General features: G+C 38.4%; 1 protein-coding gene across 1 annotated transcript in view; it reads left to right on the top strand.

Moving 5' to 3' along the window:
• The window catches only part of DNAJA2 (DnaJ heat shock protein family (Hsp40) member A2), a 16,584-nt gene extending 1,485 nt beyond the window's left edge, over positions 1-15,099 (top strand). Inside the window, exons 2-9 of the mRNA XM_032424245.1 lie at positions 523-582; positions 881-1,104; positions 3,862-3,942; positions 4,194-4,327; positions 6,376-6,572; positions 12,700-12,844; positions 13,022-13,149; positions 13,882-15,099. Coding sequence (XP_032280136.1) covers positions 523-582; positions 881-1,104; positions 3,862-3,942; positions 4,194-4,327; positions 6,376-6,572; positions 12,700-12,844; positions 13,022-13,149; positions 13,882-14,073 — 1,161 coding nt within the window. The 3' untranslated portion in view covers positions 14,074-15,099. The remainder of the gene's footprint in view (positions 1-522; positions 583-880; positions 1,105-3,861; positions 3,943-4,193; positions 4,328-6,375; positions 6,573-12,699; positions 12,845-13,021; positions 13,150-13,881) is intronic.

Genomic DNA, 15,099 nt, shown 5'->3' with positions numbered 1-15,099 from the left:
CCACCTAAATGTATGCAACTTTAGGAAGACTGAAGTTACTCCAGTTAATTAATACCCTGATTAATCCGCCATATGAAAAAATAAAAGGAGCTTCTCTTGATGTTTCAATTAGAGGGAAGGCAGGAGCCATCCTGAGCAGAGGTTCTTACCTTAGCTTAATTTTTAGTTAAAATATTTCGCAGTTTTAACAAACTTAACAATCATGTCTTTAGCGTTCATTAGAGTTTTCTTGGTCTGGTTACTGGCCATCAAAGACATTTGACAATAGTGAAAATATGAAATTTTTCGATATTTTGTTTTTGGTTAGTGAGTAAACAGTATTGAGGTGGATAAATTAGTAAACAATACTGAGATATTTTCTCAGCTTACGAATCCAGTTTGTCAGTCTCAATGAATAAAAGATGTTTTTGGAAGGTTTGATTTTAAAACATTGCTTCTCAGAAAAATGGATATTTAGTACTCAAATCTTTAAATCAGATTTTGTATGTAACCTTTTTTTTTTAATTTTCTTTTTTATTGAAGGCATACAGAAAGTTAGCCAAGGAATACCATCCTGATAAGAATCCAAATGCTGGTGACAAAGTAAGTTATTTGAGACTTTGCCCCATGAGGTTTGTTTTAAATTGCCCTGCTTGAAAAAAGTCAAGAAAAGTCCCATCTCTTACCATAGAGCCAAATTTTTACATGGAGAGTATTTTGGTTTTGTAATGGGAATGCTAACATTCCAGGCAGTGGTAGGTGGGAGATAGGACCAGAATCAAACCAAAGGTAATTTATAGCTTTTGTTAGAATAATTGGATTCCAGATTCCTGTAGCCTTTGCCCTACCCCTCTATTTGAAAATCCAGTTGTTTTCCTTGTTACTTTTTTTTCTTTTATAGTTCAAAGAAATCAGTTTTGCATATGAAGTACTGTCAAATCCTGAGAAGCGTGAATTATATGACAGATATGGAGAACAAGGTCTTCGGGAAGGTAGCGGTGGAGGTGGTGGCATGGATGATATTTTCTCTCACATTTTTGGTGGGGGATTGTTCGGCTTCATGGGCAATCAGAGTAGAAGTCGAAATGGCAGAAGAAGAGGAGAAGACATGATGCATCCACTTAAGTGAATATCTTTTTTTCTTTTTTAAAAAAATATTAAGTACTATTTTTTCAAATAGTAATGCTTAGTAAAGATAAAGGTATCAAAAACGTCCTATTGTCAGAAAAAAAATCTTCCATCTCCTTACTATCCTCATTGGGTGACTAAATTAAATTTGATAACCTGGGTGTTTGTATTTTGCTATAGATCTTAAAGGATGGTTGATATTTCTACAGAGGAGGCAGATGGTTTTGTTATATTGGTCTGAAGCCGCTTGTTACTACGTGATTTAAAATTTCAATTATGAAGATTATTTTCTTTTTAAGTATTTAAATTTTCCAAGTTACTTTTTATTTAAAAACTTAACACAGTGAGTGACTCTGACTAGTTTGTTTACATGTTACAGTCACTCATTACTTGATCTTCCATGTGAACTCTCCTAAATTGGTTTCCGTGGAGCTTGCTGGCTTCTAGCCTGACATTAACCTGCCAACATATGAATGGTGTCTGACCTTGGTCTTAGACTGTGAGCCCATGAGCCCTCTACAGTATGAAAATAGCTATTTTACTTTGCAAAGTTTGTGAGGTCTTTTATCCTCTTTTCATGAACCAATAATGGTTTTACTAGCAAATGCCATAGACTTTCAAGTGTTTATTTAAGATATTTCATATTACCTAATTTATATGTTTGAGTAGATTAGAGGAAGTGTAAACTTCTACATTGTTTGGATCTCATTCTTAAATTTGTATTTTAAAAGACTTTATCCTCAGAAATTATCATTTGGATATTATTCCAAGAGTAATAGTTGTACAGTGTGATTAGTTTTTTTTTCTTTGATACAAAAGTAATTTAAGAAGTAAATAAGATCAAGAAAGTACTTGCTGTGTCTTAAAAAATTAATATATACTTTAAAATTTTTTTCATCGTATACCGCAAATGCTATTTTCTTTTAACATTATTTAAAATTTACCTATTAGAAGATTTCATTTTGGGGCGCCTGGGTGGCTCAGTTGGTTAAGCGACTGCCTTCGGCTCAGGTCATGATCCTGGAGTCCCTGGATCGAGTCCCGCATCGGGCTCCCTGCTCGGCAGGGAGTCTGCTTCTCCCTCTGACCCTCCCCCCTCTCATGTGCTTGCTCTCTCATTCTCTCTCTCTCAAATAAATAAAAAAAAAAAAAAAAGAAGATTTCATTTTGGGTGTCTTTATAATATTCAATTCCATTCAAGCATTCACCTTTTCTAGAGGATGTTGCCAATTTTTTTCTGTAGTAAATAGCTGCTTTGAGTATCTTTATATACAGCTTTGTCTTTTCTTGGCAGAAATTCTCAGGCAGGCATCAGTGTTTTGAGCCTGATAAATACAACTAAATTGCCTTGTAAAGGATTGTGCCAGTTTAGCACCATTGGTGGAGAGTGCCAGCTTGGCCAGACCATTACCCACATTTTTCCTTCATTGGCCATGTTTGTTGAAGTGTGTGTTTTTCTGGCCTCTTAGGTAGTGGTTTTGCATACTAAGTGTAATTTAATATGTAAGGAGGAAAAGATCTACCTCTTCGTTTTATGTAGATGATTTGGTTAAAGATTGTTATGAGTATAAAAGACAGATGCAGCCAGTTGCTTTTGTCTGATTAAGCTGTAGCTATGTTATTATTTGAAAGTGTTGGTAATGTTTTGTCCATCAGTGTTTTATTCTTATACTGCCTAGAACGTATAAATTTAAGCTTGAAATAATGATTTGGGGAAAGTTTGAATGCCACAATATAAATAGTATAGGTGCTTTGCAAAATACTTTTAACAGTTGTTCCTCTATTTTAAAGTAAATCTTCACTGCTAAAGGAGTTTTAAAAACACAGAAGGGTAAAACCACATTAAAAGCATTGCTTTCAGATCCTAAAAGAATAGTATTTTTGAGACTTGATATACATAGATTTTTTTGAGGTTAGTTTGAAAATGAATGGTCCTGTAATTCAAATATGCTATATAAAGGCGAATTGGGTTTTATCAGTTACGCATTTTTAATAGGCTTTTAAACTCTCCTTTTTTTTTATTTATTTATTTATTTATTTATTTTTGATGATAGACCCCTTTGGAAATTTGGTAAAAGTTCAAATATATAATTTTGATTATAAGTCTGTGGGTCCTTAAGACCTCTTAAGCTTCTAGGCTCCCTGTTGAAAACCTTTCCCTCCTCTCTGTCACACTGCTGATAAGGTTACTTTTGTTTTGTTTTTGAGACATACTCTATCTAAGTTGCATATAACTCCCATAAGTTATAATATAACTTTGTCACTTTTCTAAAAATTGTCCTTGGGGGGAGCAAAGCCTTTAGTAGAGCATGGACTCTGGAACCAAGCTGCCTATGTGATTAAGTAAGGCAAGTTAACCCGTCTGTTCAGTTTTGTCTTGTAAAATGAGGATAATAATTATACCTCATTCAGAGGGTTGGATTAGATGGAGGGCCTCCTGCCTGAGGCCAGAAGAAGGTTGTGATGCTTGAGTTTGTTCAGTTATCAGCTCTGTCAGAAAATGTAGCATAACAAATTGTTAGCCTGATCCTGTAGGTTGTGGCTTTGAGCACCATGGATACTGTCCATAATCATAAAAGTCTTCTGCTTATTTGAGCCACAAAATAAAACTTCGATCAGTTGACTTAATTAATGTAAGATGATTTTGAATTCTTTAAAAGGTTATAGTGGAATTTGCTGTATCAGCGGTCATTTATATCTTGTATTTAGGAGAACTTGGCAAAATTTGATTGGACCTAATTCTTTTCTCCCCAGAGTGTCTTTAGAAGATCTGTATAATGGCAAGACAACCAAACTACAACTTAGCAAGAATGTACTCTGTAGTGCATGCAGTGGGTAAGTGTGTGTTCAGGTTTATGAAATAAATTTCCATCTGTTCTTTCAGTGGCACTTTTAGTCTATACCAGGTAAAAATTGTTCATGATTTAAACTACCCAACACAGAACATTTTCTGATACATTTGAAAGTCAGTTTAAATAGTAGTCATTGGGGGTTGAAGATGAAGGTAAAAAGCACATTTCCTGTTGGTCATGGCCAATGGAATGGTCCGTGGGCAAAAATCTAATTTATGTATTTGCTTGCTTTAGCCAAGGTGGAAAGTCTGGAGCTGTTCAGAAGTGTAGTGCTTGTCGGGGTCGAGGTGTACGCATCATGATCAGACAGCTGGCTCCAGGAATGGTACAACAGATGCAGTCTGTGTGTTCTGACTGTAATGGAGAAGGTATGCATGCCAATACTTCTCTGCTTTTATGTTGAAATGGATTAGAAATGCAGGAATTGGAGAGGCTTACAATTTTTCTTTTTTAATATGTGTTTGTATTCATCTTATTAAAGAAAAGATACAGAGTTCTAAACGAAGAATGTGAAAATAATTATTCTATTATGCATAGGCCCAGTGAACACAGACAGTAAATTTATATTATGTTCAATGAAATGTTAGTCTTTAGTTCCGAAAGGATGGGCAAAGTCCTTTGTCCCTTTATATTATTAAAGGTTATATTTGATAAAGAGGGAGACAGCAAATTGTTTAGTTATTCTGATAAGTGGAAGATTTTACTGTAAGCTTTAGCTAGCTTTTAAGGATAGGTAAGGGGAATTGAAGCTTCTCACAGAAGTAAATACTTTAGGTTTTGAATGACTTTGAAATACTTAGGCTCAGAGTGATTTCTGAAACTACTACTCACCTCTGTCCTTGTAGCGCTTTTTAGCCATAGACAATATATAACCAAATGGGCATGACTGACTTCCAGGTAAACATTTCTTATAAAAACAAGGGCATACCCAATTTGGCCTGGGGTTTTAGTTTACCAGACCTTGTTCTAGAGCAGTGCCATCTAGTAAAATTTTCCTACAATGATGGAGATGTTCTATATATGCAATGTTGAGTATGGTCACCACTGGCCACCTGTGACTATTCAGTACATGAAATGTAGCTAGTGTGACTGAGGAACTGAATTTTTAATTTTAATTAATTTAAACTTTAAATAGTCACAGATGGCTGGTGGCTACCATATTGGATAGCACAGTTCCAGACCATCTTTTTCCAAATTACTCCAGGAAGTGGTGAAATAATGGAGAAACTGCATATTATATTCCCCTCCTGGAAAGTCTCAGTGCACCTTACCTTATTAAAGCCTCCTAACAGTTCCTGCTATCAAGAAACCAAAGTTTACTGAAATCTTTACCCATGTGCCATTCCATTATGAGAAACTGGTGTTTTGCAGAACATACTTTTTGAAAGCAATGTTCTAGAAATAGTCCCTGAAGTCATTAATTATACATGTTACCTAAGCATTAAAGTGTGCCAATAATCAGCCAGTAGAAATCAATGCTATTTTTTCACATGTAGAACTTCAGTTTTACTTTATTATACCACTAATTAAATGTTTCAGAAGAACACATAGAAAAGAAGCTGTGTTGTCCTAAACGTGGTATGGGGGTACTCAGTGTCAGCTAAAATTTAGCCATTTCTTAATTGGTTTTGGAAATTTCTCAGTGATAGCGTACCTAAATAAAAGGAAGATCCATAATAGGACATCTGAGCAGGGGTTAGTCTAGGAAATAAATAAAATCACCTACCAACTATACAATGTAATAATGAGCCATAAAAGATATTTAAGTTTTTATTTGGGTTGTCTCTGTCAGCAGAGTTAAACTTACTTGAAACCAAGCCTGAAAACAAAAAAGGAAGTAGCACTTGTAGAAGCTTCAGCATCTGACCACCCATTTTTTTTCCTTGAACCTTAGGCTTTGTTTTAACTTTAGGAAATAGAGTCAGGAGCCAAGACAGTATTGTTTAAGATACATTACATTTCTCATAACGTTTCTTTGAAATAGAGGGAACCAGGTAGCTGTGTCCTTCAGGTAACCTGTAGTAAGATGTGAGTTTCTGTTATTAAGAATGATAATTTAAACAAAACTTTAGGGGCACCTGGGTGGCTCAGATTGTTAAGCGTCTGCCTTCGGCTCAGGTCATGATCCCAGGGTCCTGGAATTGAGCCTCACGTTGGGCTCCTGGCTCGGCGGGGAGCCTGCTTCTCCCTCTCCCTCTGCCTCTCCCTCTGCTCGTGCTCTCTCTCTCTCTCTCTCTGTCTCATATGAATAAATGTAATCTTTAAAAAAATATATAAAATAAACAAAAATAAATAAAACTTTAGATAGCAATTAAATGCAGAACATTTATTTAATGAATAAAAACATTATTAAGACGTATCTTAAGAGTGCAATGTAGTACTCTTGCTGGAAGTTTTAATGTTACTCTCTTTCTAGGAGAGGTAATTAATGAAAAGGACCGCTGTAAAAAATGTGAGGGGAAGAAGGTGATTAAAGAGGTCAAGATTCTTGAAGTCCACGTAGACAAAGGCATGAAACATGGACAGAGAATTACATTCACTGGGGAAGCAGATCAGGCCCCAGGAGTGGAACCAGGAGACATTGTTCTTTTGCTACAAGAGAAGGAACATGAGGTAATTTCCTTTTTGTTTGTTTGTTTGTTTGATTTTTGTTTTATTCAGAAATGGGCCTTGTGGTCAAGATACAGGTTTAGATCTTTTTGGGTTCTTTGGAACAACATTGAACATAAATGAAGTTAAGTGGTTGGGCTGAGTTTATAAGAACTGACTTGCTTAGTAGACCAAAGCAGGTGCTTTCAGAAGCACTGAAAAGGAGTCAGTTTTGGTTCCAGCTCAGCCATTGATTAGCACTATAATCTTAAGTAATCCTGTTGTGGTTATACCCCAGTTTCCTTGTATGAAAATAAGGGCATTGGGGCGCTTGGGGGGCTCAGTCGTTAAGCGTCTGCCTTCGGCTCAGGTCATGATCCCAGGGTCCTGGGATCGAGCCCCGCATCGGGCTCCCTGCTCTGCGGGAAGGCTGCTTCTCCCTCTCCCACTCCCCCTGCTTGTGTTCCCTCTCTCACTGTCTCTCTCTCTCTAATAAATAAAATCTTAAAAAAAAAAAAAAAGAAGGGCATTGGACCAGATTATCTAAGGCAGCTTATTTTTCATTGTGAAACTCCTTTGATAGGGGGTGAGTGGTAGATAGGGCTTCAATCTTCAGTGCTGCTCTCTAGATTAGTTTTTACATATTGGGTTAACCATGTGAGCTTTTCTTTTTTTTCTTTTTTTCTTTTTTTTTTTAATTTTTTTTAAGATTTTATTTATTTGCGAGAGAGAGAATGAGAGACAGAGAGCATGAGAGGGAGGAGGGTCAGAGGGAGAAGCAGACTCCCTGCTGAGCAGGGAGCCCGATGTGGGTGGGACTCGATCCCGGGACTCCAGGATAATGACCTGAGCCGAAGGCAGTCGCTTAACAAACTAAGCCACCCAGGCGCCCACCATGTGAGCTTTTCTTAAAAGGTTCTGCAGTTTAAGAAAAATTATTTTGGCGGCAGCTGGGTGACTCAGTTGGTTAAGCATCTGCCTTCCGCTCAGGTCATGATCTTGGGGTCCTGGGATCGAGCCCAAATCAGCCTTCCTGCTCAGTTGAGAGTCTGCTTCTCCCTCTCCCTCTGCCCCTCCCCCCACCCCTGCTTGTGCTTGAATATGCATGCTCTCTCAAATAAATGAAATCTTAAAAATAATTATTATTATTATTTTGGATATATATTGTATGTTATGTACAAGGCATAATTAATTGGTCCAACGATCTGGTCTAGCGTATATTATTTTGATTATACCATTGCATGTGTATTTTTTTTTTTTTTTAAGATTTTATTTATTTATTTGACCGAGCGGGAGAGCACAAGCAGGGGGAGCAACAAAGGGAGAGCGAGAAGCAGGTTCCCTGCTGAGCAGGGAGCCTGATGCAGGGCTCAATCCCAGGACCCTGGGATCGTGACCTGACCTGAGCTGAAGGCAGACAGTTTACCGAATGAGCCACCCAGGTGCCCCCACACGTGTATTTTTTAATGTGCTATAGAGTATACTGGGGGCATTTATTCTTGAAGACTGTATCTGGAGCTATTCAGGAAACCTCTTTAGTAATCACCCAGATTCTGATTTTTGACAGGGTTCTGGCATTGTACTTGACCACATTGACTTGAGTTTCTCTGAAGGTCCTTATATCACAAGTCAACCACCTTTTTAGTTTGTACTGAAATTTTCTCCCTTTTGGTGGTGATTTCTACAAGTAAGGTAAATTTTAAAAATCACTTAAAGAATCTAATAGAGAGTAAAGCCATATTGAGATGTAGATTCTGGGAATTAGATTGGTTAGATTAATTCTCTAACTAGATTGTGGCTTGCTCTCCTATACTAACCTTTCTCAGGATAAATTTCTTACCTCAGCAAAGCTATAAATTACTATATATATATATAGGCCCTTTGTGGATATTGCCAAACGTACAAATAGCAAGGGCTTCCTGCTTGCTAAAAAATGGTAATTCCTAGAATTCTGCTTTAGGGTCTTGTAGGTTGAAATATTTGTAACCCTGTAGTTGTTTTCCCCCAAAGATTTATTTATTTATTTGAGAAAGACCGAGTTGGGCGGAGGGGCAGAGGGAGAGCAAATCTCAAGCAGACTCCACACTCAGTGCAGAGCCCAACATGGGGCTTGATCTCACAACCCTGAGATCAGGACCTGAGCCGAAAGCAAGAGTCTGGACGCTCAACTGACTGAGCCACCCAGGAGCCCCAAAAAGAGCTGTAACTCTTTTAAAAGATTCTCTGTTACCTGGCATTGTAGCCATTTCTTCATTTGTTCAATCATGCCTTTCATGCACAACACCATATAACAAGGCAGAAAGGCAGAAAGATAGCTAGGTAATTGAGATGTTTATAATATGCTTGGGTATAAACTGTATTGTAAGACGGTACAGACAACATGTGGGTATTTTCATTGATCTATCATTGGAATAGTTTGAGGACAGTTACCAAATGGTGTGTGGCATGCAGCAGCAGGAGGGTAATGGAGAAGTTAAGAAGTAATGTTTATTTGGAGGAGAGTTTTTGGTATGTCAGACTGGTGGTGAAACCTTTTTTTATCCTACATTCAGTCTTTAGTGTTGCTACATAATTGAGTTAGGATTTTTAAAATAAGATTACTGAATTTGGAGACAAGGATTTAAGTTCTGACTCCCCATTTAGTACTAGCTTTGGGCTCCATGGGCTTGGCTTTGCTTTCTAAATACAAAGTAGTCCTCCCTCAAGGATAATGTAGAATCAGATGAGATCTGATTCTCAGAATAAACTGCTTTTCTTTCTTGGGGCTGTGGGGAGGCGTTTGGAAGAAGGTCACCTCTTAAAATTGTTGGAAGTGGTGGAATTGCATGGAATTTCCAACAGACAGCAGATGTAACTGTCTAAAGTAGAAAATAGGAGATGTTAGAGGTTAGAGTGGAAGTTCAGCTGGTGAGAGGTCAAAGGATGTTACTTCATGGTTTTACTATGACCAGTAAAGTAAATTGGAGCCCGAGATTTAGGCTTTTGTTTAATTAATACCACTGAAAATATTAACCTTTCTTTTTTTTAAGGATTTATTTATTTCAGAGAGGGGAGGGAGGGCGAGAGAATCTCAAGCAGATTCCCTGGTGAGCACAGAGCCAGGATGTGGGCCGATGCCATGACTCTGGGATCATGACCTGACCTTAGCCAAATCGAAACCAAGAGTCGGACACTCAACCGACTGAGCCACCCAGGCACCCTGAAAATGTTAGCCTTCTAAGAAAATTTGGCTAGTCTCAACTAGTTCATGAAAAAGCTTGTAGTTATTTTGTTTGGGGCTTTTTTTTTTTTACTCCCAAAGTTTGTGCTGAAGGAATTGTCAGGCCATGAGATTAGGGTGGGTGCTATAGCTAAAACATATAAATCTCTCTTTTTTTTTTAATATTTATTTATTTGACAGAGACACAGCGAGAAAGGGAACACAAGCAGGGGGAGTAGGAGAGGGAGAAGCAGGTTCCCCGTGGAGCAGGGAGCCTGATGTGAGACTTGATCCCAGGACCCTGGGATCATGACCTGAGCTGAAGGCAGGCGTTTATCGACTGAGCCACCCAGGCTCCCCACATAGAAATCTTCTGATCAAAAAACATTTCGATTTTGAGAGTGCTTTATATCATGTGTATTCATCTTTCAGTACAGGCATATGTCTGTTTTGGTGATAATGGCTACAATTGTGCATTTGCACAGGAAAGAACCACAGTATCTGGTGATGTTAGTCCCTTCTCTATGTTCTGTACTTTGTTTTCCAGAAATTATTGCCACTTTAAGTCTTTTACTGTCTGGTTCTTGGTAGTCCCTCCTCATTAACCTGATTTGTCAGAAATTCCCTGAATGTCCTTGTTTATTCTCTGTTCAAATTTTAGCATCAAATTTTCTAGCCAACTCACTCCTCCGCCAGTTCCCTGCCCCCCAAAACAACCCTGATATCATCTTCAGTTGGAATCACTTTAAGTTGAGCTCCCTTCCAAGAACATGGTGCCTCTTGTTCCCTACTTCTGATGTAGCTTTAACCAAAGGATATTTGGTTATAGATGGTTCCTGGAACAATAATACTATAAGATGTTCACAAACACTAGCATTTTACAGTTATGAAAATATTTAAACATTCTGTGTTAAAGAATCCTTACTGAATTTAATTTTTCCACCCACTGTGAGAAACACTTGAGTAAATGCACATAGGTAATATACATTCTGTGGTTCCCAACTTCAACATACATTAGAATCACCTGGTATTAAAACTACAGATTGGGGCGCCTGGGTGGCTCAGTCGTTAAGCATCTGCCTTCAGCTCAGGTCATGATCCCAGGGTCCCGGGATCGAGCCCCGCATCGGGCTCCCTGCTCCGCCGGAAGCCTGCTTCTCCCTCTCCCATTCCCCCTGCTTGTGTTCCCTCTCTCTCTGTGTCTCTCTGTCAAATATAAAAAAAAAAAAAAAAAATCTTTAAAAAAACCCAAAAAACTACAGATTGCTGGGCCCCACCTCCATGGTTTCTGATGAGTAGGTATGGGCTGTGGCCCAAGAATGTGCATTCCTAACAAGTTTCCTGGTGCTGCTGAGGCTGCTGGTCCAGGACCACTGATCAAGATAATGGTTTGAGATTAACTTTCCTTCATGGGTAAATTTAGGAGGATAATTTGGGAAAAGAGGGTATCTTCCAGATTTTCACTTTTCCCTAACTAAACTGGCCAGGATTATTCTTTTTCTTTTCTTTTTTTCTTTTTTATTTAAATTCAGTTTAGTTAACTTACACTGTATTATTAGTTTCAGGGGTAGAATTCAGTGATTCATCAGTTGCTTTTTTTTTTTTTTTTTAAGATTTTATTTATTTGACAGAGAGACACAGAGAGGGAACACAAGCAGGGGGAGTGGGAGAGGGAGAAGCAGGCTTCCCGCGGAGCAGGGAGCCCAATGCGGGGCTCGATCCCAGGACCCTGGGATCATGACCTGAGCCGAAGGCAGACACTTAACGACTGAGCCACCCATGCGCCCCTCATCAGTTGCATATAGCACCCAGTGCTCATTACATCAAGTGCTCTCCTTAATGCCCATCACCCATTATCCCATCTCCCCTCCAGCAATCTTCTTCCCTTTTGTTGAGTCTCTTACGGTTTGCCTCCCTCTCTATTTTTGTCTTATTTTTCCTTCCCTTCCCCTGTGTTCATCTGTTTTGTTCTTTGGAGGAGAGACTATTTTGTATTGAAAAAAATCTAGGTGACCTTTCATTGCAATTTTGTTTCATCTTAAATTTCAAAAGCTAAGTATAGATATTTGTAAATTCTAATAAGCAAAAATTATAAGTAAGGTATGTGTGAAATTGGATGTATTTTTCCTACACGTTGAAAGCTCAGAAATATACTTGATGTTTATTGAATAATCTTTGCATTACCTAAGCCATAGACTAATATTGTAATTAGTCACTGTTAGCACTGCTGTTTGATTTATATTCATCTAAGCAAATTTTGAATTTTAGGTGAGGTAATACTTACTTGTACATGTGTAAAGCATGATATTGAGCCCATTTAGTGGTTGAGCTTTTTATGTTGAACTTGGGCTCTCCCCTTCCCCTGTTACAGTCATGTCTGGGGAGCACTTCGAAGATGAACCTCTTCTACAGAATCCTGCTGGCCTGTCTACACCTTTTTTTGCTCAGAGGCAGGGTCAGGAAATGAGCCACAGTTGCAGAATATCTCTGGTTCTGTTTTTTGGAGCCTCAGCTATGCTTTATTAGAGCCAGTTTTCTCAATTCCAATGCTTTCCTTTTTTTTTTTAAGATTTTATTTAATAATTTGACAGCGTGCACCAGCAGGGGGAAGGGCAGAAGGAGAGGGAGAAGCAGACTCCCCACTGAGCAGGGAGCCCAATTCAGGGCTTGATCCCAGGACCCTGGGATCAGGACCCGAGCCGAAGGCAGATGCTTAACCAACTGAGCCACCCAGGTGCCCCTCCAATGCTTTTCTGATAGATGTTTCTAGCATATTACATGAGAATAGCTAGGTTTCTTTATATAAATTTAGGGAATTAGGGATGACAACAGTTTGGCTTTTACAATGAATGGTAGAATTAAGGTTTTGAAATCATTTCAAGGAACACAGCACAACACGGTATGGCTTCATAATTTTTTTTTTTTAATGTGTTTTGTGTGCTTTATTTGTAGGTGTTCCAGAGAGATGGGAATGACTTGCACATGACATATAAGATAGGACTTGTTGAAGCTCTATGTGGATTTCAGTTCACATTTAAGCACCTTGATGGACGTCAGATTGTGGTGAAATACCCCCCCGGAAAAGTAATTGAACCAGGTAAATCTTGATTTTTGTCTAATCCAGGATTCCATGTGGTTTTGTTTTTGTTTTTGGGTTTTTTTTTTTTTCCAGTTTGTAATTTTTTTATAGTAGGTGACTCTCAAAAGAATTATTGAGCACCTTTCTTCTTGGGTAAAATTCTAATAATTTCCTTTTTACTTACTCAAATAATAGGATGTGTCCGTGTAGTTCGAGGGGAAGGAATGCCACAGTATCGTAATCCCTTTGAAAAAGGTGATCTCTACATAAAGTTTGATGTGCAATTTCCTGAAAACAACTGGATCAACCCAGACAAGCTTTCTGTAAGTGTTCTCTCTAAATATAAGCAACAAATTACTTAAAGTTTAACAGTGAGGTGTTTGTCACCTTTGATTTGTTTTTGGTGCTAAGATTTTTTAACATTTGAGTGATTGTTGGGCCGTCCTGGTGATTATTAAAAGCAAAGCTTGGTGTGCCTGGGTGGCTCAGTTGCTTAAGCATCCAACTGTATTTCAAGCCCCATGTCAGGCTCCTCACCGGATGTGGAACCTGCTTCAGGTTCTCTCTCTCCCTCTCCCCCCACCCACAATCTTTGTCTCTCTCTTAAAAAACAAAACAACAACAACAAAAACAAATCTTGCTGGTGTAAATGTTGATGGTGCCAAGCAGGGAATAGTAAAGAATTAAAGCAGACTGGATGTAAGTTGGTGGTGGAAGGATTGGGACTCCGTGGACACCAGATCCCTCACCTAAAGAGGCAGCCTTTCAGCTTAGCATTAGTCCTTCCATGCAGGAAGGCATGTCTTCTGTAAAATTTTCCAGCGTTTAAATGTTGGCAGATACCTCTGGTTTTTTGTTTTCTAAGCAGTAGTTGGGTTGTCAAAAGATGTCTGCATATTTGATCTGTGGGTCATTAGTTTGTGATCTCTGGCTTAAAGTGCACTAGATTTATCTATTTTAACTCTCAAAGAAGCATATACCTTGGATTGTATCCAAAGGGAAGTTGAAGATAGCTCACAAACTAACCTTTTTGTTTTGTTTTGATTTTCATAAAGGAGCTAGAAGATCTTCTGCCATCTAGACCAGAAGTTCCAAACATAATTGGAGACACAGAGGAGGTAGAGCTTCAAGAATTTGATAGCACTCGGGGCTCGGGAGGTGGTCAGAGGCGTGAAGCCTATAACGATAGCTCTGATGAAGAAAGCAGCAGCCATCATGGACCAGGAGTGCAATGTGCCCATCAGTAAACTCTGCAAACAAATTGCACAGGTGGATTTTCTTTCCACATTTGCCCGGTTTGCTTTCAGCGATCCAGCTGGAGTGTCTGGTCAATCCAGATGAACTGATGGACATCTGTTGGTCTATGTGTAACTTTTAAAATTGGTATAGTATCTACAGAGTGTATAATTTAAACTAACCACAAAGCTTTACATCTTCATTTTGACTGTTCTATAGCAGAATAAAGCACTTGAAAGGAAACAAGACTCCCTTTCACACATGGGTTATAAGTTTCAGTCCTGGTATCTGTGCTTGATTTTTATCAGTTTTGTGTAGATTTTATGTTTCATATTTTAAATCCAAATCCCACATTGTAAAGTTTGTGTACAATTTGTCCTGAAGCTTTGTGTTTGGCTGCACCTGCGTAAGCTGCTACAAATAGAATAAAGAATTTCATAGCCTGTATCTATCATTTAGATGCATGGAAAAATGGGCTTTGCACACAATGGGTTTGGAGCTGACTGGGAACAATGGAGAAAAAAATAACATTAGCTGTGGTTGTAAAGTCCTCCCCCCCTTTTTTTTTTACCATCTTGTGAAAGGTTTCTGAAACTCGATAATAAAAAGCAGTTGGTATAAATTATTCTTTGTGTCACATTTTTAGAAGGAAGAACATACTTTGAACTGTAAAATGTATCCTTAAACTGGAGAATGTATCCTTCATTCTGGTTCTTAAGCAGCCCTTAAAAACCCATTGGCCTGAAGCCTATGCCTCAGGTACGTGCCCATTTTATAGTTTTAAAAGGCAAAAAGAAAGTTTGATATGTTGGTAGAAACAGGCTTTATTGGCTTCAATTGATGCTTTGTACAGTCAAGGACATCAGAGTTATGTAACTCGTAAGTTATGATCCTGAGCGTTGGGGCCAGGTTAATCTAGCCTCTGTATCTCCCCACCACCACCCCCTTTTAAAAATAAGGTAACAGCAAATCAATATTAGAACCATGTCTGCAAAGAACCTGTTAAAATGCTCTGTTTTCATTAAATGTTAAGTTAA

The sequence above is a fragment of the Phoca vitulina genome, unplaced genomic scaffold (genome assembly GCF_004348235.1).
Source record: "Phoca vitulina isolate PV1807 unplaced genomic scaffold, GSC_HSeal_1.0 scaffold30, whole genome shotgun sequence".
Taxonomy (NCBI): domain Eukaryota; kingdom Metazoa; phylum Chordata; class Mammalia; order Carnivora; family Phocidae; genus Phoca; species Phoca vitulina.
Note: the sequence above shows the minus strand (reverse complement) of the source record. Positions and strands in the feature narration are given on the sequence as shown.